We start from the raw sequence: 23100 nt of genomic DNA on the forward strand, positions 1-23100 counted from the left end.
GCCGTTCTCCGCCATCACCTCGGTGTTCTTGTAGTTCCCGGGATTCACCGGCTTGTCATTGACGGTCCACTTGACGAAGATCTCTCGGGGGGAGAAACCTCTCACTAAGCAGCTGAGGGAGACGAATCTCTGAGCGGAGACGTCTTCAGCCGAGGGCAGGAGGACAGAGACGGACGGTTCCCGCGGATTGGGATCTGCACAAAATGTACAATAAATGTCAATAAAATGGGGAATTCCGGAGACATTGGAACCGCGGGTCAGATGTGAGAGAAATGTGTTTTGTGTTGGATTTTCAAACTTTCCATTTTCCACTTTGGGATCTGTCCGGTTTCCCACTCGGGGCAGAAGTGGCACAACCCTTTCCCCCTGAGAATTTACTGGGTTGGACGGAAAAGCTTCAGAAAGTGTACAGCACAGAAGCAGGCCATTCGGCCCAAATGTTGTCTGTTGGTGCATAAATTCCACTCCAGATTCCCCCTACCTTACTCCCTGAGGATTAGCAAAATGAAAATGCAACACCTTATTATGAAACGGAGGGATACAATAATTAGTAAGTAAAGGCCAATGACCTGTTAATGTCCATTACAATAGATTTATTAGCAAATCATATAGAAATATATAAAGCATTTAGAAATATAAAAATAGAATCAAGCAGAGTCAGCACGGTTTCATGAAGGGCAAATGATGGTTGACAAATTTATTGCAATTATTTGAGGTGACAACAAGCAGCCTGGAGAAAGCAGAATCAGTAGTTGTCACCATCTGAATTTCAAAACAGCGCTTGATAAGTGAGCGCATTATTGTCAAGTTTTGGGATGAGACTAAAATAGGTCGGAAGGCAAGTGATGCAGATGGCATGAAGAATATACACAGGGATGTAGACAGGTTAAGTGACTGGGGGAAAACTTGGCAGATGGAAGATAATGTAGGAAATGTGAGATTATGTATTTTGATACGAACAATAAAGGACTTGGATATAATTTAAATGAAATCTGCAGCAACGAGGTATTTGGGGGTCCTCGTGCAGAAATCAAAAAAGGCAAGTATGCAAGTTCTAAAGGGAATGGAATATAAGAATAGGGAAGTCTTGCTGAAACTATACAGTGCACTGGTTAGGCCACACCTGTTATATTTTGAACAGTTTTGGCACTCTTATCTAAGGAAGACATATTGATTTCGAAAGCAGTCCAAATAATCCCGGGTGTGGAGGGAATATCTCATGAGGAGGGTGAAGTGGGGTGTCCTCAGATAAGACCCCATGAAGCCGGATAGCAAGGATAACACCAGAATAGTTCTACATAAGTTAGTTTATTGATTATTGAGACTAATCATATGAATTATACCCTGTAATCATTATTAACCATTAAACACGCATTTTTTAGAACAAAGCAGTAACAAGCATTTAAACTCTTGCTAAAAGCAGTGGCTGCAATGCATGAATTAAGCTGGCTAATTTACCGATGTTTTTAAGACAACAGAATTAGACAGAAATAGTGCGTTCAGCAATAACACAGTCAGATGAATAATCAATTCTTATCAGTGGCCCCAACACCTTATCTCAGACAATTCATGGTGTAAAGAGGAACCAACTTCAACATCCTGCACCCAGATGAACAATGAGGTGGGCAGGAACTGGCTGAGATAAGCAACATGGGAATGCGAGCAAAGCCAAACATATCGGATAAAGTGTCCTGGTAAACAACATGTGGCAGGATGGAGTTACATCATGAGCTGATCACAGTCATCATGTTGCTTAAAGTAAACATCATTGTCCAAAATAAAATTGACAGCTCCAAGGATTGGATCAAGCCCAACTGGGGCGGGCGATTGATTTTTGGAAACTTGTATAATTGTGGCGCTTGTGCCACTGTAAAATAGAATGGGTTGGGCATTTATCCAAATCACTCTCCCTCATACATTGACCAAGCTTGGAAAAATAAAGTTGTCTTAACCAGAGTTGATGTGTCTGCAGGTATTTGTATACAGCTGAGCTGTAACTTAGAAGGAGGAAGCCTACCTAAAAGTCAGCTCAATACTCAGTCCATGAAAACGCTCCGACAGAGGGGCTGAGTAGATTGGGCCAATACTCACGGGAGATTTGAAGAACGAAGGCGGCCTAAATGAGACATAAATAATTCTCAGAGAGTTTGATAGGGTAGATGTTGAAAAGTTGCTTTCCCTTGTGCAAGAGTCCAGGACCAGAGGATATAATCTCAAAGTAAAGGCAGACACGAGGCGCAATTTATTATCTCAGGGTGTAGGGAATCGGCGGAATTCTTAAATGCAGAGCGAAGTAGGGGTGTGGTCTTAAGTATGGTCAAGGTTGAGATGGACAGATTTTTAATCAGTAAGGAAGTCAAGGGATTTGGGGTTAAGGCGAGAAAGTCGAATTGAAAATCAGATCAGTCATGATGTAACTGAATGCTGGCAGTCTCGATGGCCCAATGACCTACATTTCCTCTTACGTCTGATAGTCGACGGTCTTACTCCTTGGAAACCCAATATCATCGCTTTCAGTTCATTATTCTGCAGTCTACAGGGTATTTAGTTATGGAATTACCCATCAAAGTAGACAAGAAATAAATTGAATACTAAATATTGCCCGTTGCACTGACAGTATAAATAGACACAATGACTAATTTGTTGCTCCAATCTAGGCGCACAACTATTTTGTTACGGATCGAATTTCTCAAAGGAGTTGGCAGGTCCTGATGGCTCGCCACACAGTCAAACACAGTTCCACTCAGCCAGGCTTGTGTCGAGATGTTTAATTTGCTGACCACGCTCTCGGTATCTGCCCCAGGCTGCTCGGCAATCTCTGATTTCAGCGGCTTCTTCGCTTCACTCCAGGACACGTTGGCTCCATAAGGAGCATTCGAAATGACGCAGGTTAAGGTTACAGTCGCCTGCAGTAAGATCTGTTCTATTGGTGGTGGCAGTAGTGCTCCTGTGGCATCAGTGCAATCGGAAGGATCTGTGAATAAAATAAATGAACATCAACCCAAGTTACATCTTCAGAATCAGGACAATAGTATACACACTGCTGCCTCACGGCGCCGAGGTCCCAGGTTCGATCCCGGCTCTGGGTCACTTTCCGCCTGGAGTGCACATTCTCCCCGTGTTTGTGTGGGTCTCGCCCCCACAACCCAAAGATGTGCAGGGTCGGGGGATTGACCACACTAAATTTCCCCTTCATTGGAAAAAATGAATTTGGTGCTCTAAATTTATATTTCAAAAACGGATAGTAGTATTCAGCTTTCGCTCACTAAATTGGAATAAATCAACGTCAAAATATCAACCTCTAATGATCGCCTTTAATCATCGATATACAATGGAAAACCAACTTGTTGTGTGAAAACTATTCTCGTTTTGAAAGTAAGTCAGCCCCGGTATCATTCTAACAACCCAGCTTTGCAGTATTCCCAATGTGAATACACCATTGCTGATCTCAGGAACGCAGTAATGATTTATACATAGTTTGGATGAACCTTCCAACACTTCTGGAGCTTTTACCAAGAAAGCGTTCCAGACACACTCTGCATTACAATCAGCTGTCTCAGAATAAACCAGATATCAGGTCCACCTCACTCACGCCGTGATTTCAAAGTGGGGGAAACATTCTTTGCTGTTCTGATACAATCCTGAATAGTGAACAATCCTAATACAGCTCTTACATCAGAATGAAACACAAACTACATGCCTGTAAATTAGAAGTTGTTCTATGCTTTGTACCAATTTTAATAAATTCCTGATTTGGATTAAGACCAGGATGACTTATTCTTTCCTCTGTTCCTCACTTACCAGACTCGGATATTTTTTGACATTGGGTGACCTCTTGATGAGTGACCTGGCAGATAGACTGCTTTGCTGAACCATTCCCCAGCGGAGACTATCAGCCGACTGCTCACCGAGAAGTTCCCGTTCACTTCACAGGGGGGCGAGGTGACAATTCCTGAACCCATGGGTTGTCCATTCTTCAGCCACTTCACCGTCAGTGAATTTGACTGAAAATCAATGATTGAACAGATGATGGTTGCAAATTTCTGTCTCGTGATTTCTTCATTGGAATTCACGGTGAGGAGAACATTTGGAATGTAAATTTTAGAACCTAGTTTGATATTTTATAAAGAAGAAATTGATAATCAAAATGAATTCATCTACGAAACCAAAGTGTAATCAATAGACACTAAGCTGGATTTCCAGGGATCGGGACCAGCGAAGAGTAACCCCCCCACCCCGCCCCCGCTTCCCAGTGACTCCAGTTTTGCTAGGGCTCCTTGATGCCATACTCAGTCAAATACTGCCTTGATGTCAAGGGCAGTCACTCTCACCTCACCTCTCGCATTCACCTCTTTTGACCATGTTTGAACCAAGGCTGTAATGAGGCCAGGAGCTGAGTGACCTTGGGGGAATCCAAACTGTGCGTCCAAAAGCAGGTAATTGGGTAAGTACCGCTTGATAGCGCTGTTGGTGACTCCTTCCATCACTTTGATGATGCTGGAGAGTAGACTGATAAGGTGGTAATTGGGTGGATAGGGTTTGTCCAAGGAGAACCATCCTTGAGCCCAGACCTCCACCCTACCTACTCGGGTAACCCTCCGAACCTTTTTAGACACTAAGGGGCAATTTAGCATGGCCAATCCACCTAACCTGCACATTTTTGGACTGTGGGAGGAAATCGTGCACCCGGAGGAAACCCACACACACACGGAGAGAACATGCAGACTCTGCACAGCCAGTCACCCATGCCAGGAATCGAACCTAGGACCCTGGAGCTGTGAAGCCACAGTTCTAACCACTGTGCTACCGTGCCGTCCCTCCGTACCTCCAGAAGACACTGAGATCGATCATCTACTCAGCACTTCTGGCTGAAAATTGTTGCGAATGCCTCAGACTTTGTATTTTGCACATATGTGCTGGGCTCCTCCATCATTGAGGTTGAGGGTATTTGTGGAGCCTCCTCCTCCAGTAGTTGTTTAATTGTCCACCATCATTCATGGCTGGATGTGGCAGGATTACAGAGCTTAGATCTGATGTGTTCATTGTGGAATAGCTTATCTCCGTCTATTACTTGCTGCTTATGATGTATGGCACACAAGTAGTCCTGTGTTGTAGCTTCACCAGGTCGACACCTCATTTTTTGGTATGCCTAGTGCAGCTCCTGTCATGCCCTCCATCACTCTTCATTGAATCAGGGCTGATTCCCTGGCTTGGTGTTAATGGTAGAGTGGGGATATACCGGACCATGTTTGTGGTTGCAGTTTGAGGTTGAGTACAATTCTGCTGCTGGTGGCCCACAGAGCCCCATGGATGCCCAGTCTTGAGTTACTAGATCAGTTCAAAGTCTTGGGCGGCACAGTAGCACAGTGGTTAGCACTGCTGCATCACAGTCCCAGGGTCCCAGGTACAGTGAAAAGTATGATTATGCGAGCAGTTCAAACAGATCATTTCGTACATGAAAAGTAAGTAAACTAAAAAGAAAATACATAATAGGACAACACAAGGTACACAATGTAAATATATAGACAAAGGCATTGGATGAAGCATACAGGAGTGTAGTATTAATCAGGCCAGTCCATAAGAGGGTTGTTTAGGAGTCTGGTAATAGCGGGGAAGAAGCTGTTTTGAATCTGTTCACGCGCAATCTCAGACTTTTGTATCTCCTGCCCAATGGAAGAAGTTGGAAGAGTGAGTAAGCTGGGTGGGAGGGGTCTTTGATTATCCTGCCCGCTTTCCCAAGGTAGCGGGAGGTGTGGATAGAGTCAATTGACGGGAGGCAGGTTTGTGTGATGGACTGGGCTGAGTTCACTACTCTCTGATGTTTCTTGCGGTCTTGGGCCGAGCAATTGCCATACCAGGCTGTGATGCAGCCAGAGAGGATGCTTTCTATGGTGCATCTGTAAAAGTTGGTGAGAGTCAGTGTGGACATGCCAAGTTTTCTTAGTTTCCTGAAGAAGTATAGGCGCTGTTGTGCTTTCTTGGTGGTAGCGGCGATGTGCGTGGAGTAGGACAGATTTTTGGTGATGGAAACCCTGTGACCAGTGCAGGAGAGGCTGGTTGTTGGGCAGTGCGAGCTGAACAAACATGGCTGGATAAAGACTAAGGCAGATGTCAAGACCCTTGGAGCGAAAACAGGTCTGGAGGGAGTGGGTCAGTGAACCTGGTGAGTTGCATCTTGCATGAATCGTGAGTGTGGCCCAGTCACAATTATGAACAGTAAACAAACCTATCACTGATTTGATGAGATGATTTACCGTGTCCCAGGTGTTGTAAATACTGTGCATACTGTAGATCAGCCTGCTTGCTGCCCATGTCTAAGTGATATATTATCAGAATAATGTGTGTCTGTATTAAATAAAGTATCCAAACCGCTCATTGTGTTTCATGCCCAGCATCTTGCCTAACTGTGGATCTTCTGTTTTGCTAACTGGGAACAAGAATCTTCCTGTTTACTAATTGCCCTATGGTGGCTGCGTTACCCAGAATCCCCCGCGCTGCAGGAAGTTCCCGATCAGAGAGTGTACGAGGCCAGTGCACAGGTGCAGTGTGGCTGTGTGCCCTGAGCATGCTCAGTGTCAGTCATGGTGAGAGAGTGAGGAGGAGCTGGGTTGAACACAACAGTGAGCTGTACCCCTGTGAGAAGTGCATCTCCCACTCTCTGTTTGACTCTTCTGCAGCTTCCTGTGATGGTTGAGTTGGACAAGGAACTCTTATCTTTTGAGCTAGAAAAGGCCATTGATTGCTGAACAAGCAGAAAGGTGCCCAGCAAGGATGGAATTCCAGCTGAAATGCCCACACACAGAAAGTCCCATCGACTGTCACACCTTCCTGCCCTCCTCTTTTGGGCTGTGAGACTGGTCCACGGAACATGTGTGATGCAATAAAAACTGCAGTGACAGAGGAGACAGCATCAACTACAGGGACATCTCACTCCTTAGAGTCAGGGGAAGACCATCACTTGGGTGATGTTTAAAAGATTCATCTACTTGCAGACTGAGTTTATCCAGAAGCAAAGTGCGGTTTCTGTGCTGACAGATCTACAGTGAACATGATCTTCTCCACACACCAGCTACAAGGGAAGAGAACAATTGGGATTTGATCTAAAGTGTTTGTGCTGAGAAAGTGAAATGTTCTAATTACTGAGTGAAAGTAAACCTTTCAGTGTGAATCACAATTTACTGGTACAATTGGAAAAGGGGCTGGTTTAGCACACTGGGCTAAATTGCTGGCTTTTAAAGCAGACAAAGGCAAGCCAGCAGCACGGTTCAATTCCCGTACCAGCCTCCCCGAACAGGCGCCGGGGTGTGACGACTCGGGGCTTTTCACAGTAACTTCATTGAAGCTTACTTGTGACAATAAGTGGTTTTCATTCATTTTCAAAAGGCACCAAAACGTTTCAATCTCTGAAGATGAACTTCAGCCTTGAAGTTATGTTTCAGAGCTCACACGCTGCGGGAAGCTTTGTAAATGTTTCCTCTTCCCTTTTGTAAACAAGCAGAGAAGTTAACCTTTTCTCTGACAGCACGGCAATGATTTGAAATAAAGACTTTGACTTTAAAGATTTGGCTTCATCCCATTTGTTGGGGTCATATTCCCGTGCAAATCAGCGCGGGCGGGATGGAAATTTGCCAGAACATTAAAAAAAAATAATCCTAATCTTTATTGTCACAAGTAGTCTTACATTAACACTGCAATGAAGTTACAGTGAAAAGCCCCAAGTCAGCACATTCCGGAGCCTGTTCAGGTACACCGAGGGAGAATTCAGAATTGTCATGTGAGAGTACCTTTAAGAACTGGGTGTTTATCAAATAGCTGCAGTGGATGTACCATTAAGAACTGGGTGTTTATCAAACTTACAGCAATTAATTTTAATGGACAAACCTTACAGCAATTAATTTTAATGGATCCAAAACTTTCTCTCTCTCAAAAATCTCACTTCCTATTCATGTCTTGTCAATTTTCCTCAATACTAAATACCCACAAAAAATGACCTGGATATCTGTAAATCTTGAAATGTATGGCCACAATAATGTTTCGAACCACAAATAAATCCAATAGTGGTGCAGAGTAACTTATTTTCTCTTATCAAGGCAATGATGACATCGGTGATCTCAAAGCCATTTGGAATCTTAGCTTTTACTTGGATGGGGGGGGGGGGGGGGGGGGGGGAGGGGTAAAGATGAGGGAGTGAAACCAAGACATTTGTTGCCTGATCATAGCAGATATATATGTTACACAAGATTATTGGTTAATAAAGGCAGTAGTTGGCGTCTATAATGGCATGCTCTGGAACTTCTCGATGGAAAAAGAGCTGTATTAAAAGAAAACTTTAGAATGTTGTGTATGTTATGCAAACTAAACTCATTCAATAAGAATTGTTGGAAGTTTTTGCTTATTATTTTGCTGCATTGTGGTGCAGATTAATTGTGACGTCAGTGTGTTGAGGATTGTTTTAATATTTGTATTTATGAAAATGACTTTCTGTTAAGCAGCTCTTGTGTATCAAGTAATATTGTGTTTGTTTACAGTCTGGTTCTACGAGATGATCCTGGATAAGAGCGAAAGTAACAGGGTAGTTATTATGGGAGACTTTAACTTTCCAAATATTGACTGGAAAAGATATAGTTCGAGTACATTAGATGGGTCGTTTTTTGTACAGTGTGTGCAGGAGGGTTTCCTGACACAATATGTTGACAGGCCAACAAGAGGCGAGGCCATGTTGGATTTGGTTTTGGGTAATGAACCAGGCCAGGTGTTGGATTTGGAGGTAGGAGAGCACTTTTTGGACAGTGACCACAATTCGGTGATGTTTACGTTAATGATGGTAAGGGATAAGTATACACCGCAGGGCAAGACTTATAGCTGGGGGAAGGGCAATTATGATGCCATTAGACGTGACTTGGGGGGGGATAAGGTGGAGAAGTAGGCTGCAAGTGTTGGGCACACTGGATAATTGGAGCTTGTTCAAGAATCAGCTACTGCGTGTTCTTGATAAGTATGTACCAGTCAGGCAGGGAGGAAGGCGTCGAGCGAGGGAACCGTGGTTTACCAAAGAAGTGGAATCTCTTGTTAAGAGGAAGAAGGAGGCCTATGTGAAGATGAGGTGTGAAGTTTCAGTTGGGGCGATGGATAGTTACAAGGTAGCGAGGAAGGATCTAAAGAGAGAGCTAAGACAAGCAAGGAGGGGACATGAGAAGTATTTGGCAGGTAGGATCAAGGAAAACCCAAAAGCTTTCTATAGGTATGTCAGGAATAAGCGAATGACTAGGGAAAGAGTAGGACCAGTCAAGAACAGGGATGGGAAGTTGTGCGTGGAGTCTGAAGAGATAGGCGAGATACTAAATGAATATTTTTCATCAGTATTCACTCAGGAAAAAGATAATGTTGTGGAGGAGAATGCTGAGACCCAGGCTAATAGAATAGATGGCATTGAGGTACGTAGGGAAGAGGTGTTGGCAATTCTGGACAGGCTGAAAATAGATAAGTCCCCGGGTCCTGATGGGATTTATCCTAGGATTCTCTGGGAGGCCAGGGAAGAGATTGCTGGACCTTTGGCTTTGATTTTTATGTCATCATTGGCTACAGGAATAGTGCCAGAGGACTGGAGGATAGCAAATGTGGTCCCTTTGTTCAAAAAGGGGAGCAGAGACAACCCCAGCAACTATAGACTGGTGAGCCTCACGTCTGTAGTGGGTAAAGTCTTGGAGGGGATTATAAGAGAGAAGATTTATAATATTCTAGATAGGAATAATATGATCAGGGATAGTCAGCATGGCTTTGTGAAGGGTAGGTCATGCCTCACTAACCTTATTGAGTTCTTTGAGAAGGTGAGTGAACAGGTAGACGAGGGTAGAGCAGTTGATGTGGTGTATATGGATTTCAGCAAAGCGTTTGATAAGGTTCCCCATGGTAGGCTATTGCAGAAAATACGGAGGCTGGGGATTGAGGGTGATTTAGAGATGTGGATCAGAAATTGGCTAGCTGAAAGAAGACAGAGGGTGGTGGTTGATGGGAAATGTTCAGAATGGAGTTCAGTTACAAGTGGAGTACCACAAGGATCTGTTCTGGGGCCGTTGCTGTTTGTCATTTTTATCAATGACCTAGAGGAAGGCGCAGAAGGGTGGGTGAGTAAACTTGCAGACGATACTAAAGTCGGTGGTGTTGTCGATAGTGTGGAAGGATGTAGCAGGTTACAGAGGGATATAGATAAGCTGCAGAGCTGGGCTGAGAGGTGGCAAATGGAGTTTAATGTAGAGAAGTGTGAGGTGATTCACTTTGGAAGGAATAACAAGAATGCGGAATATTTGGCTAATGGTAAAGTTCTTGGAAGTGTGGATGAGCAGAGGGATCTAGGTGTCCATGTACATAGATCCCTGAAAGTTGCCACCCAGGTTGATAGGGTTGTGAAGAAGGCCTATGGAGTGTTGGCCTTTATTGGTAGAGGGATTGAGTTCCGGAGTCAGGAGGTCATGTTGCAGCTGTACAGAACTCTGGTACGGCCGCATTTGGAGTATTGCATACAGTTCTGGTCACTGCATTATAGGAAGGACGTGGAGGCTTTGGAGCGGGTGCAGAGGAGATTTACCAGGATGTTGCCTGGTATGGAGGGAAAATCTTATGAGGAAAGGCTGATGAACTTGAGGTTGTTTTCGTTGGAGAGAAGGTTAAGAGGAGACTTAATAGAGGCATACAAAATGATCAGGGGGTTGGATAGGGTGGACAGTGAGAGCCTTCTCCCGCGGATGGAAATGGCTGGCACGAGGGGACATAGCTTTAAACTGAGGGGTAATAGATATAGGACAGAGGTCAGAAGTAGATTCTTTACGCAAAGAGTAGTGAGGCCGTGGAATGCCCTACCTGCTACAGTAGTGAACTCGTCAACATTGAGGGCATTTAAAAGTTTATTGGATAAACATATGGATGATAATGGCATAATGTAGGTTAGATGGCTTTTGTTTCGGTGCAACATCGTGGGCCGAAGGGCCTGTACTGCGCTGTATCGTTCTATGTTCTATGTTCTAAAACACGCATTTAGAATTTGCGAGAAAAGAATATCGTGTATAGTTGGGACTTCCTAAAATTAATGCTAGTCTTGAAGATGTGAATAAGATGTAGCGAGATGCTCTTCGTTTCAGTCTCTGAATTGGGTAATTATTGTTTGACCAAATGCTTCATAAAAATAAAAAAAATGTAGTGGTAAAATCATTCAGGTGGTCACAGTTTAAGAACTTTTTGTTGATTTCAACAACAACTTAATCCTCACCTTTCAAAAACATTTTGTTTCTGTAGGGCAAAATGACCTGGCTAGTTAATATACTTGGCTGTCAAATTTTCCCTTTAGAATACCATAGAAAAATGATAAATCTCTGCCTGAAAGCTGCTAATGATCCTGTCAAAAGAAAATCGGGTGGAGTACAACTACCTGAAGTTTACTTTCTCTTGTGAGAACATCTCACAAATTTGTTGTAATTGATAAGACTGTTTCTCATTCAAGTTTGTGAAAAAACTTAAGGTGGGTGAATTAATTTAATAAACAGTAAAGTTTACAAAAAAACAAAACTGGGTGTTTATCAAATAGCTGCAGTGAAGACAGACAGCCCAGCTCCACCCACACTCTGATATCACTGCATCCACCCAGGAGAGTCCTGGAGGCACTTGTGACCTCGCTGGTGCGTCAGCAGAGTGGATGACCGAATTAATCCCTTCCCACACAGGGAAAAGATGAACGCTCCCCCCCCACCCCCCCCACCCCCCCACCCCTGGTGTGAATGCGCTGGTGTTTCAGCCGGAGGGAATGCTGAGTGAATCCCTTCCCACACACTGAGCAGGTGAACGGCGTCTCTCCAGTGTGACTGCGCTGGTGAATCAGCAGATCCATTTTGCCTTTGAAGCTCTTCTCACAGGTGGAACATTTAAAAGGTCTCATGTCAGAGTGAACACGTTGGTGTGAAGTGAAGTGGGCAGACTGAATGAATCCTTTCCCACACTCCAGGCCGGTAAATGGTCTCACCCCAGTGTGAACGCGCTGGTGATCCAACAGTTTGCATAACTGAGTGAATGCCATCCCACACTTGGGGCAGGCAACTGGTTTCTCCCCAGTGTGAACTCGCTGGTGTAACAGAAAGCTGGATAACTGAGTGAATCTCTTCCCACACCCAGAGCAGGGGTACGGTCTCTCCCAGGTGTGAACCCGCTGGTGTATCAGCAGATTTTCTATTCTTTTAAAGTTTTTCTCACAGTCGGAACATTTAAAAGTTCTTGTGTCAGAGTGAACAAGTTGGTGTGTAGTAAGGTGGGTTACTCGAATGACCCACTTCCCACACTCGGAGCAGGTGAATGGTCTTTCCGCGGTGTGACTGCGCCGATGAATTTCCAGCACAGGCGGGGATATGAATCCCTTCCCACAGTCCTCACATTTCCACGGTTTGTCCATGGTGCCGGTGTCCCTGTGCCTCTCCTTTTGGGGTTATGGAGAGAGGACAGGGTAAGTACACCTGGGTGGGGTGCTCTTTTGTCGAGTTAGTGCTAACTCGATGGGCCTAATGGCCTACTTCTGCACTGCAGGGATTCTATGATGCTGCCAGGCCTGTTGAATTCATCCAGCATAGGGCAGCACCTTAGCACAGTGGTTACCATTGTTGCTCCATAGCTCCAGAGTCCAAGGTTTGACTCCCGGCTTGGGTCAGTCTGTGCGGAGTCTGCACGTTCTCGCAGTGTCTGCGTGGGTTTCCTCCGGGTGCTCCAGTTTCCTCCCAAAGACCTGAAAGACGTGTTGTTAGGTCATTTGGACATTCTCCCTCAGTGTACCCGAACAGGCGTCGGAGTGTGGTGATTAGGGGATTTTCGCAGCAACTTCATTGCAGTGTTAATGTGAGCCTACTTGTGACAATAATAAATATTATTTCCTGTTTTTACGTTTTTAATCCACAAATTATAATCCACAAATTATATTTATTGAACCACTATACCATCACTACCCGGACCAGGGGCAGCACGGTGGTTAGCATTGCTGCATCACGGCGCCGAGGTGCCAGGTTCGTTCCCGGCTCTGGGACACTGTCCGTGTGGAGTTTGCACATTCTCCCTGTGTTTGCGTGGGTTTCGCTCCCACAACCCAAAGATGTGCGGAGTAAGTAGGTTAGTCACACTCAATTGCCCCTTAATTGGAAAAAATGAATTGGGTACCCTAAATTTATTTTAAAAACTACTCGGAGCAGTGTGTTGATGTTTCAGCTGTTCTGTCGGATTTTCTCTCTCAGTCTGATCTGATGGGTCTGTGTGGGGGTATTTCCCTGGTATTGTCCATGCGTTTGGTGTTTCTGTATTTTAGGGAGCAGGTAGAACTTCCTTGGCCTGTTGTACCTCAGATATTCCATCTGTTTTTGGTTAATGTGTCTGGAATCTTTGAGTTCTTCCAGTCTGTCTCCAATTCTCCTTCCTGTCTCGGGTATATGGGTCCAGATAGTTTGGTGTTGTGATTCGTGTTGTTCTATTGTCTGTCTGTCTCCAGCAGGTATTGTTGTTTCTCAATAATGACTGCGCTATTCGGCACTGAGGACCTGGGTTCCAACCTGACCGTGGGTCACTGTCTCGGTGGAGTTTTCACATTCTCCCTGTGTCTGCATGGGTTTCAACCCACATCCCAAAGATGTGTAGGTTAAGTGGATTGGCCTCGCAAAATTGCCCCTGAATTGGAAAGAAATATAATTCAGTACTCTAAATTTTTAAAAATGACTGTGCTGTTGTCCTTGTCTTCTGGTCTTATGCACGTATCCGTGTTGGATCCAAGCTCCCGGATTATCTGTCTTTCTCTCCGGGTAAGACTCTGTTTGTCTCTTGTATTTCACTGTGACAGGGCAGAGACCTGATTGAAGGGATTCAAACATGGGAGTTCTGGGAAAGATGGACAAGGATTTGGGAGGTGACAACATGTTCAAAGAGTTTGGAGAGGAGACGGAGGTTGAAGATGGGGCAGTAATTTGTAAGGATGGCAGGGTCAAGGGTTTGTTTTATTGAGGAGGGGTGATGATGGCAGATTTGAAGGACAGAGGGACAGTAGCTGAAGAGAGAGAAATGTTGACAATATCCATGGACACAGTTGGCTGATCTGTAGCTCAGTGGGAATAGGGTCGATGGAGCAGGAGCTGGGTCTCATGGACAAGATGAGCTCTGAGAGGGCATGAGGGGAGATGGGAGATAAACTAGAGAAAGATGTGGGTTCAGGGCTCGGGAAAGGATGAAATTTAGAGACAGATTGATCCGGTGGGCTCGTGGAAGGGAGGGAAGCAGCAGAGGCAGCTGATCGGATTTACTCAATCTCAGTCACAAAGAAGCTCGACAAGCTCCTCACTTCTTGTTGGAGGTGAGGGTGGAAGAGACAGGGGAGAGCGAGAGTACTTCAAAAGGAACTAACTGGTGTCAGAGTAATTAAAAAGTTTCAACACACTGTATATTTGACACAAATCTAATTTATTTGGCTTTTATTTTGACAGAATATTAGCCCCAAAAATGGGCTGGAATTGTTCTCAGCAGAAAGAGACCCAAATGAACATGGTTCAGTCCTGAATGTGAGTAACAGCAAAATCCAATCACTATGGTTACTTGTGGCCTCGTTGGTGACTCAGCAGGTGGTATAACTGAGTGAATCCCTTCCCACACTTGGAGCAGGTGAATGGTCTCTCCCCAGTATGAATTCGATAGTGGTTCTGCAGGGTGGATGACTGAGTGAATCGCTTCCCACACTTGGAGCAGGCGAATGGTCTCTCCCCAGTGTGAATTCGCTGGTGTGTGGAGAGAGCGGATGACTGAGTGAATCCCTTCCCACACTTGGCGCAGGTGAATGGCCTCTCCCCAGTGTGAATTCGCTGATGTGCAATGAAGTGAGATGATCGTCTGAACCCAGTGCGGCAGTGAAAGCACCTGAACGGTCGCTCGTCAGTGTGAATACGTTGATGGCTCATCAGATTCCCAGAATGTTTATAGCACTTCCCGCAGTCTGGACATTGAAATGGTCTCTCATCAGTGTGAACTCGCTGGTGATTCAACAGGTGGGCTGAAATAGTAAATCCCTTCCCACACTCGGAGCAGGTGAATGGTCTCTCCCCAGTGTGACTTCGCTGATGTGCAGTGAGGTCAGATGATCGTCTGAACCCAGTCCCACAGTGAGAGCATCTAAACGGTCTCTCATCAGTGTGAACAGGTTGATGGCGCATCAGTTCCGCAGAACTTTTATAGCACTTCCCACAGTCTGGACATTGAAACGGTCTCTCATCTGTATGAACTCGTTGGTGACTCAGCAGGTGGGATGACTTAGTAAATCCCTTCCCACACTTGGAACAGGTGAATGGTCTCTCCCCACTGTGACTGTGTCGATGAGTTTCCAGCTTGGATGGGACAGTGAATCCTTTTCCACAGTCCGCGCATTTCCACGGTTTCTCCTCAGTGTGACTGCATTTGTGGCTTGTGAGGCCTGATGATTGACTGAATCCTCGTCCACACACACTACACGTGTACGGTTTCCCCGCACTGTGAACGATGCTTTTTCCTTCCATGCTCAATGATATTCCGCTGATATTCAGGATATGATAAATTGAGGACTCTGTCAGATCCTGATGTGATGCTTGGTTTGAGTTTCTGGACTTTGAAGCCTCCCCTTCGAAACACCCGGTGAAACTGATTCAAAACAGAAAATAGGGAGTGAGAGAGAACCCACAAAAACACAAAGGCAGGTTGTGAAATTGAGCTGAATGAATCTGGTCATTTGTGGGGCCGGCACTGGAAAAAGTGACCATGAAAACTGCTGGATTGTTGTAAAATCCCAACTGGACTCTTTGGGGGGAGAGAGAAAGAGGTGAAGAGGGATTTTGTATATTTACAAGACATATTAAGAGAGCAGTTGGCAAAGCAAATTCGATCTCGAGTTTCATAAACAGTAATATTGACACCAAAACTATGCTTCTGGCGGCACGGTGGTTAGCACTGCTACCTCAGAGCACCAGGGACCCGGGTTCAATTCCGGCCTTGGTGTCTGTCTGTGTGGAGTTTGCACTTTCTCCCCGTGTCTGCGTGGGTTTCCACCCGGTGCTCAGGTTTTCTCCAGCATTCCAAAGAAGGGAAAGTTAGGTGATATATTGCCCCTTAGTGTCCAGGGATGTGCAGGGGCAGGTTAGGTGGGGCTATGGAGTTACAGGGACAGGGTAGGGGTGTGGGCCTAGGCAAGGTGCCCTTTCAGAGAAGGAGTGCAGACTCGATGGGCCGAATGCCCTCCTTCTGCACTGTAGAAATTCTATGGTTCTAATTCTATTCTGTGAATCTTTATAAAGCTCTGGTCACCACTCTTCAGGAAGAATGTGAAGGTTCTTGGAGAAGGTGCAGAGGAGATTTCCCAGAATGGTTCCAGCAAAGGAGGTTGAGGGGAGATTTGATTCAGAGACACAAGATTATGCCAGATTTCCATCGGGTGGACAAAGAAACTCTGTTTCCATTCACTAATCGTACAAGCAGTCGGGACACAGATTTAAAGTTTTGGGTAAAACCTGGACTGAACGATACAAGATCCTGAGGGGTTTTGACAGGGTGGATGTGGAGAGGATGTTTCCTCTTTTGGGAGAACCTGGAACAAGGGGATCCCTGTTGCAAAATGAGGGGTCACCCATTTCAGATGGGGATAAGGATTTGTTTTTCGCTTGAGGGTCGCAAGACAGGGGGTGTCATAGTACTTAGCACTGCTGCCTCACAGCACCAGGGACCTGGGTTCAATTCCCTCCCTGACTGTGTGGAGCTTGTACTTTCTCCCCGTGTCTGTGTTGGTTTCCTCCCACAGTTCAAAGATGTGCAGATTAGGTTGAATTGGTTCGGATGGTATTCGCTGGAGTTCAGAAGAATGAGGGGGGGATCTCAGAGAAACTTTTAAAAAGTGGGTGGCGCAGTGGTTAGCACAGCTACCTCCTGTCGCCGAGGACCCGGTTCGATCACAGCCCCGGGTCACTGTCTCTGTGGAGTTTGCACATTCTCCCTGTGTTTGTGTGGGTCTCACCCCCACAAATCCAAAGATGTGCAGGGTATGTAGATTGGCCACGCTAAAATTGCCCCTTAATTGCAAAAAAAGAATTGGGCACTCTAAATTGATGTTAAAAAAAAACAGGGCGAGTCTGAGTAGATTCAGGAAGGATGTTCCTGATAGTGGGTGTGTCCAGAAATAGGGTTCGCAGTCGGAGGGTGCGGGGTAGACCATTTAGGACAGAGATGAGGAGAAATTTCTTCACCCAGAGTGGTGAGCCGATGGAATTCATCGCCACAGGAACTAATTAAGGCAAAAACATTGCATGTTTTCAAGAAGCAGTTAGATAAGCACTGAGGGTGAAGGGAATCAAAGGATATGGGCGGGGGGGGGGGGGGGAAGCGGGATTAGGCTATTGAGCCTAATCAGCTCTGATGGTAATGAATGGTGGAGCAGGCTCGAAGGGCCAAATGGTCCCTGGTCCATGGTAGACTGGTACAAAAGGTGAAGTCACACGGGATCAGGGGTGAGCTGGCAAGGTGGATACAGAACTGGCTAGGTCATAGAAGGCAGAGAGTAGCAATGGAAGGGAGCTTTTCTGATTGGAGGGCTGTGACTAGTGGTGTTCCGCAGGGATCAGTGCTGGGACCTTTGCTGTTTGTAGTATATATAAATGATTTGGAGGAAAATGTAACTGGTCTGATTAGTAAGTTTGCAGACTACACAAAGGTTGGTGGAATTGCGGCTAGCGATGAGGACTGTCAGAGGATATAGCAGGATTTAGATTGTTTGGAGACTTGGACGGAGAGATGGCAGATGGAGTTTAATCTGGACAAATGTGAGATAATGCATTTTGGAAAGTCTAATGCAGGTAGGGAATATACCGTGAATGGTAGAACCCTCAAGAGTATTGAAAGGCAGAGAGATCTAGGAATACAGGTCCACAGGTCACTGAAAGTGGCAACACAGGTGGAGAAGGTAGTCAAGAAGGCATACGGCAGGCTTGCCTTCATTGGCCGGGGCATTGAGTATAAGAATTGGCAAGTCATGTTGCAGCTGTATAGAACCTTAGTTAGGCCACACTTGGAGTATAGTGTTCAATTCTGGTCGCCACACTAACAGAAGGATGTGGAGGCTTTAGAGAGGGTGCAGAAGAGATTTACCAGGATGTTGCCTTGTATGGAGGGCATTAGCTATGAGGAGCAGTTGAATAAACTTGGTTTGTTCTCACTGGAACGACGGAGGTTGAGGGGCGACCTGATAGAGGTCTACAAAATTATGAGGGGCATAGACAGAATGGATAGTCAGAGACTTTTCCCGAGGGTAGAGGGGTCAATTACTAGGGGGCATAGGTTTAAGGTGCGAGGGGCAAGGCTTAGAGTAGATGTTCGAGGCAAGTTTTTTTACACAGAGGGTAGTGGGTGCCTGGAACTCGCTGCTGGAGGAGGTGGTGGAAGCAGGGACAATAGTGACATTTAAGGGGCATCTTGACAAATACATGAATAGGATGGAAATAGAGGGATACGGGCCCCGGAAGTGTAGTAGACTTTAGTTTAGACAGGCAGCATGGTCGGCACGGGCTTGGAGGGCCAAAGGGGCTGTTTCTGTGCTGTAGTTTTCTTTGTCCTTTGGTCTCCTCCTGCTCCTATTTTCTACATTGCTCCGTACCTATGCATGTAAATGGTCCAGGAGGTGTGAGGAAGAATGTTTTTACAAAGCCAGTGGCAATGACCTTAAACTTGCTGCCTATGACGGAGTTTGGAAATAGACTAAAAAGACACAAAAAAAATATATTTTTAAAAATTGGATAGAAACCCGAGAGAAATAAAGCTGTGAGGATACAGAGACAGAGCAGGAGAATGACTCTGACTGGATTGCTCCAGATAATAATAATCCTTATTAGTGTCACAAGTAGGCTTACATTAACACTGCAATGAAGTTACTGTGAAAATCCCCAAGTCACCACACTCCGGCGCCTGTTCGGGTACAGAGGGAGAATTCAGAATGTCCAATTCACCTAACAAGCACGTTTTTCGGGACTTGTGGGAGGAAACCGCAGCACCCGGAGGGAACCCACAGCAGACACGGGGAAAACGTGCAGACTCCGCACAGACAGGGACCCAAGCCGGGAATCGAACCCGGGTCCCTGCCGCTGTGAAGCAACGGTGCTAACCACCATGCCACAGTGGTTAGCACTGCTCCCTCACAGCCCCAGGACCCGTGTTCGATCCCGGCCCTGGGTCACTGTCCCTGTGGAGTTTGCACATTCTCCCAGTGTCTGCGTGGGTTTCACCCCCAACTAGGGACACCCACCTGCGAATGTAGCCGCGGAAAAGGGGCAAACAGTCTGGTCAGATGACCCCCTAGGTCGCCCACTGCCTGGACCTATAACTGACGTGCTTGGCCAGGCCCAGAAGCAGGTTCACAAGGAGGGAAGTGGCTCTGGTTCGCGAGGTCTTCGGCCCAAGTAGGACTCAGCAAAAACACAGTCCGTGCTCCCACCCTGGAACGACCACCCAATGACCTCCTACCTGCTGGTGTGTGGGGTCTTCAGTCCGGGAGGGGGCTCAGCAAACACACTGCCCACTCGAACCCCCTGTCCCGGGACAAGCACAGCGGATAGAATAAGGAAAGTTTTATCCTCGCTGAAGGCAGATGTTATCAGTTGGGAAGAATGGGCCGGGCCTTCAACCCGGGAGGGGGGCCAGCAACACGCAGTCCAAAGGGCTTTACTCCCACCTTGTTGTTGAAGTCGCCTCATTGTTGTTGTTCTTCTCTCCTTCCTTCTATCCCCTCTCCTTCCTCCAGACAACTCAGCAGCAACCAGCACTGAAAACAGGCAGCAAACTGAGCAACAGCAGCAGAGAGAGAGAGAGAGAGAGAGAGAGAGAGAGAGAGAGCAGCAGCAACAGCAATAGAGAGAGAGAGAGCAGCAGCAACACAGAGAGAGAGAGAGAGAGAGAGAGAGAGAGAGAGAGAGAGAGAGCAGCAACATCTGCAACAGAGAGAACAGCAACAGCAGCAGCCACGTTTCACCACAGCAACAACCTCGCAACACCAAAGTCTGCAGTGGGAGTGCCAGCTTCGGATTGGCCATGCTAAATTGCCCCTTAATTGGAAACAAATAATTGGGTAGTCTAAATTTATCATTATTAATAATAATAATAATACTCACGTCAGTCACAATTTCAGTGTTTTCAAGTTTACAATCTCCTGCTGCAACCTTCGGCTGGAAAGATATCAGAAGCTTTGGAAGCAGCTGTCAAAGGAAATGACAATGGTCAGAAATGCTAGTCGAGGTTAAAAATTAAGATCAGAGAACATTTATCTTGGTTTGAGTTGCTGGGTGTAAATCCTCCCCTAACCCCCGGTAAAAGCACTGTGAATTCTATGATCATCTATGAAAAGGAGTTTCCAAAATCCATCACTCTTCGAGTCCAGGATAGAAATTCCAAACATTCTCCCCCCCTTGTTGCCAGTCCCAGGATTACTTTTTTTTTTAAAAATTAGAGCACCCAATTCATTTTTTACAATGAAGGGGCAATTTAGCATGGCCAATCCACCTACCCTGCACATCTTTGGGTAGTGGGGGTGAAACCCACGCAAACATAGGGAGAATGTGCAAACTCCACACGGACAGAGCCGGGATCGAACCTGGGACCTCGGTGCCGTGAGACAGCAGTGCTCATGTCCCAGGATTATTTAATGCGGGTTCTACTTGCTTTGGAGGCAGTTCAGTGAAGTTTCATTTGTCTGATTCCTGGGATGGGAGAGTTTGTTTTATGGAGCAAGATTGAGCCTGTTTGGTCTGTACCGATGGAGTTCAGAAGAATTAGAGGTGAACTTATTGAAACATCTAAGATTCGGAGGGGTTTTGCTGAAAGAATATATTCCCACATGGGGATCCAAGAACTAAGGGAGACAATTTAAAGATAAGAGTTCTCCAATTTGATACTGAGATAAGAAGAAATGTCTTCTCTCAGAGGGTCATCAGTCTGTGGATAAAAGCAAATTACTGCAGATGCTGGAATCTGAAACAAAAACAGAAAATACTGAACAATCTCAGCAGGTCTGACTGTATCTGGGGAGAGAAAAGGGAGCTAACGTTTTGAGTTTGGATAACTCTTTGTCAAAGCTGAGTTTGTGGAATTCTCTTTCCCAGAGAGCAGTGGCGCTGGGTCAGAGTATACTCAAAGCTAAGTCTTTTGTTATCGACTAGTGAGTCAAAGGTTTTTTGGGGAAGGCAGGAAAATGCAATTTGGATCTGCCATGCCTTTATGGAATGGCAGAGCAGTGTCAATAGGCCGAATGGCCTGTCCCTGCTGCTAATTCTGATGTTATTATTCTTCTGTTCTTTGGATTGCCACACATGGCATTCCCACCTCCCCCCTCTGGAGAGGCCTGTCAATCATCGAGACAATGATTTTCTTTCCTGGTCATCGGATCCTGAAGCACCGCCTCTGTTACGTCATCAAGATGGCCCCTCAGCCGGAGCTAAACAAAGATGGCGGCCGTAGATCTGGGCCTGATACCGGATAAAAGCTCCGCAGCTACAAACGCGGATTTTTCAGGGTCTTATTCCGGCCTTGTGACCAGCAGGGGGTGTTTATGAAGCCTTCACTCCCTCCCCTCCCGGCTCCATTCCTCCCTCCGCCTCACCGAGTCTCTCCGCCCGAAACAGCCGTTCCCGCACTCGCAGACGTCCGAGCAAGTGACACTGCGCATGCTCTGATACAGCCCAGCATTGCGTCTGCGCAGTGGGCTCCTGGGGATTGAATAGGGCACATTCACAGCCGCAGGGAATGTTGGGTAACCGCCGCACCATTGAAACTGTAAACAGTCAATACAAAATAACTTGGATTACCAATTTCTAAAAATAATCAAAAAAATGATTGTCAATAATAATATTCCGCTGATCTCCATTTCTCAAAATGATTAAATGCTGCTCTCCTGTGGAACAATGCAGAACTTAAGTTTTTTTTTCCCAATGGGCCCTTCCTCTCTCCTCCCCAGAAGATGCAAACTCTTGTTGGGTTCAATTCCAGAATCAGTAATTCTTCCATCTTCTTCCCTCTTGCTCGTGATACTGAATGTTGAGTGTTTTCTGGAATGATCCAGCACAGATGGAAGTCACTCGGCACATCGTATCTGTACTGATTCTGTACAAGAGCTACCACTTTTCTGGTTAAATTCCATTTGCCACTGTTCTGCCCATATGACCAGCCCATCTGTTTCATCCCGTAATTTAAGGCTTTTCTTCTCGCCAGTTATTACACCAACAATTTTCCATCTGCAAACTTATTGACCATATCACCTACCTTCATGTATTTCAAGTCCTCTATTTTATATATAATTACTATTGGTGGCTGAGGATGCACCAGGATCTCCAACAGCACCTCAACCTGTGTTTCTTTCCTGTGAGACAATCGAGATTTAATAGCTCTGGAGAAACAATGCTGAAAAAGCGGATGTTCTGGCCAAGGCTAATAACTGGGTGCTGCCTTCTCGGCCTCTGAATTTACTCGACTCAAGTTCACTCCCCACTTATGTGATAAGCATTGACCATAATAACTGGCAAGAGTTTGCTGCCAATCAGTCAATTGAACATTCACCTGAACAGGTACTGGAGTGTGGCGACTCGGAGATTTTCACAGTAACTTCATTGCAGTGTTAATGTAAGCCTACTTATAACAATAAAGATTTTTTTTTTTTTATTGATGTTCTTGCAAAATATTGACCTGCTTTATTTTAATTGATAATTACTTTCATAATGGAGATGTCACTGTGAAGAATGTGTCAGTCAGTGAGGATTAATCAGCATTTTCTAATTGGAGATGTTAATCAGAGGAACCGTTCAGACACTGAATTGTAGAGTTTTTTTACGAAAACAACTTAGGACTGAAGTAAAAATTCATAATTTTATTGTTCACCAGTTTCTTTGGGAGTTTTTAAATCGAGGGATAAATTCACAGATGATGAATTCAAAAGGGACCCTGCCATCACAAAAACCAACATATATCTTGAAGATTAAACTCCAGCCAGTTAACATTAGGAGGAAAGTAAATAATAATAATCTTTCTTGTCACATAGAGGCTTACATT

At 45.5% G+C, this 23100-nt stretch overlaps 2 protein-coding genes across 6 annotated transcripts in view; one reads left to right on the forward strand and one right to left on the reverse strand.

Annotated features, from left to right (window-relative positions):
• LOC140419070 (uncharacterized) overlaps positions 1 to 23100 on the forward strand; it is a 555344-nt gene that overhangs the window by 436222 nt on the left and 96022 nt on the right. The window lies entirely within an intron of this gene.
• Positions 1290 to 21733, reverse strand: LOC140419080 (uncharacterized). 5 transcript variants are annotated; one of them, XR_011945517.1, is made up of 4 exons: positions 21659 to 21733; positions 20175 to 20258; positions 3802 to 4004; positions 1290 to 2974 (listed from the first exon to the last, which is right to left on the reverse strand). XR_011945517.1 is itself a non-coding variant. In XM_072502829.1 (4 exons), exon 4 carries the CDS (start codon positions 15549 to 15551, stop codon positions 14598 to 14600), a length of 954 nt encoding a protein of 317 aa, XP_072358930.1. In that variant the 5' UTR covers positions 15552 to 15672; positions 19739 to 19846; positions 20175 to 20258; positions 21659 to 21733; the 3' UTR covers positions 14482 to 14597. The 5 variants fall into 5 exon arrangements, 2 of the variants coding, with proteins under 2 accessions (XP_072358930.1, XP_072358929.1); XR_011945516.1 differs by having other exon boundaries at positions 3802 to 4108; XM_072502829.1 differs by lacking the exons at positions 1290 to 2974; positions 3802 to 4004 and adding exons at positions 14482 to 15672; positions 19739 to 19846.

Source organism: Scyliorhinus torazame, chromosome 5, assembly GCF_047496885.1.
Source record: "Scyliorhinus torazame isolate Kashiwa2021f chromosome 5, sScyTor2.1, whole genome shotgun sequence".
NCBI classification, from domain to species: domain Eukaryota; kingdom Metazoa; phylum Chordata; class Chondrichthyes; order Carcharhiniformes; family Scyliorhinidae; genus Scyliorhinus; species Scyliorhinus torazame.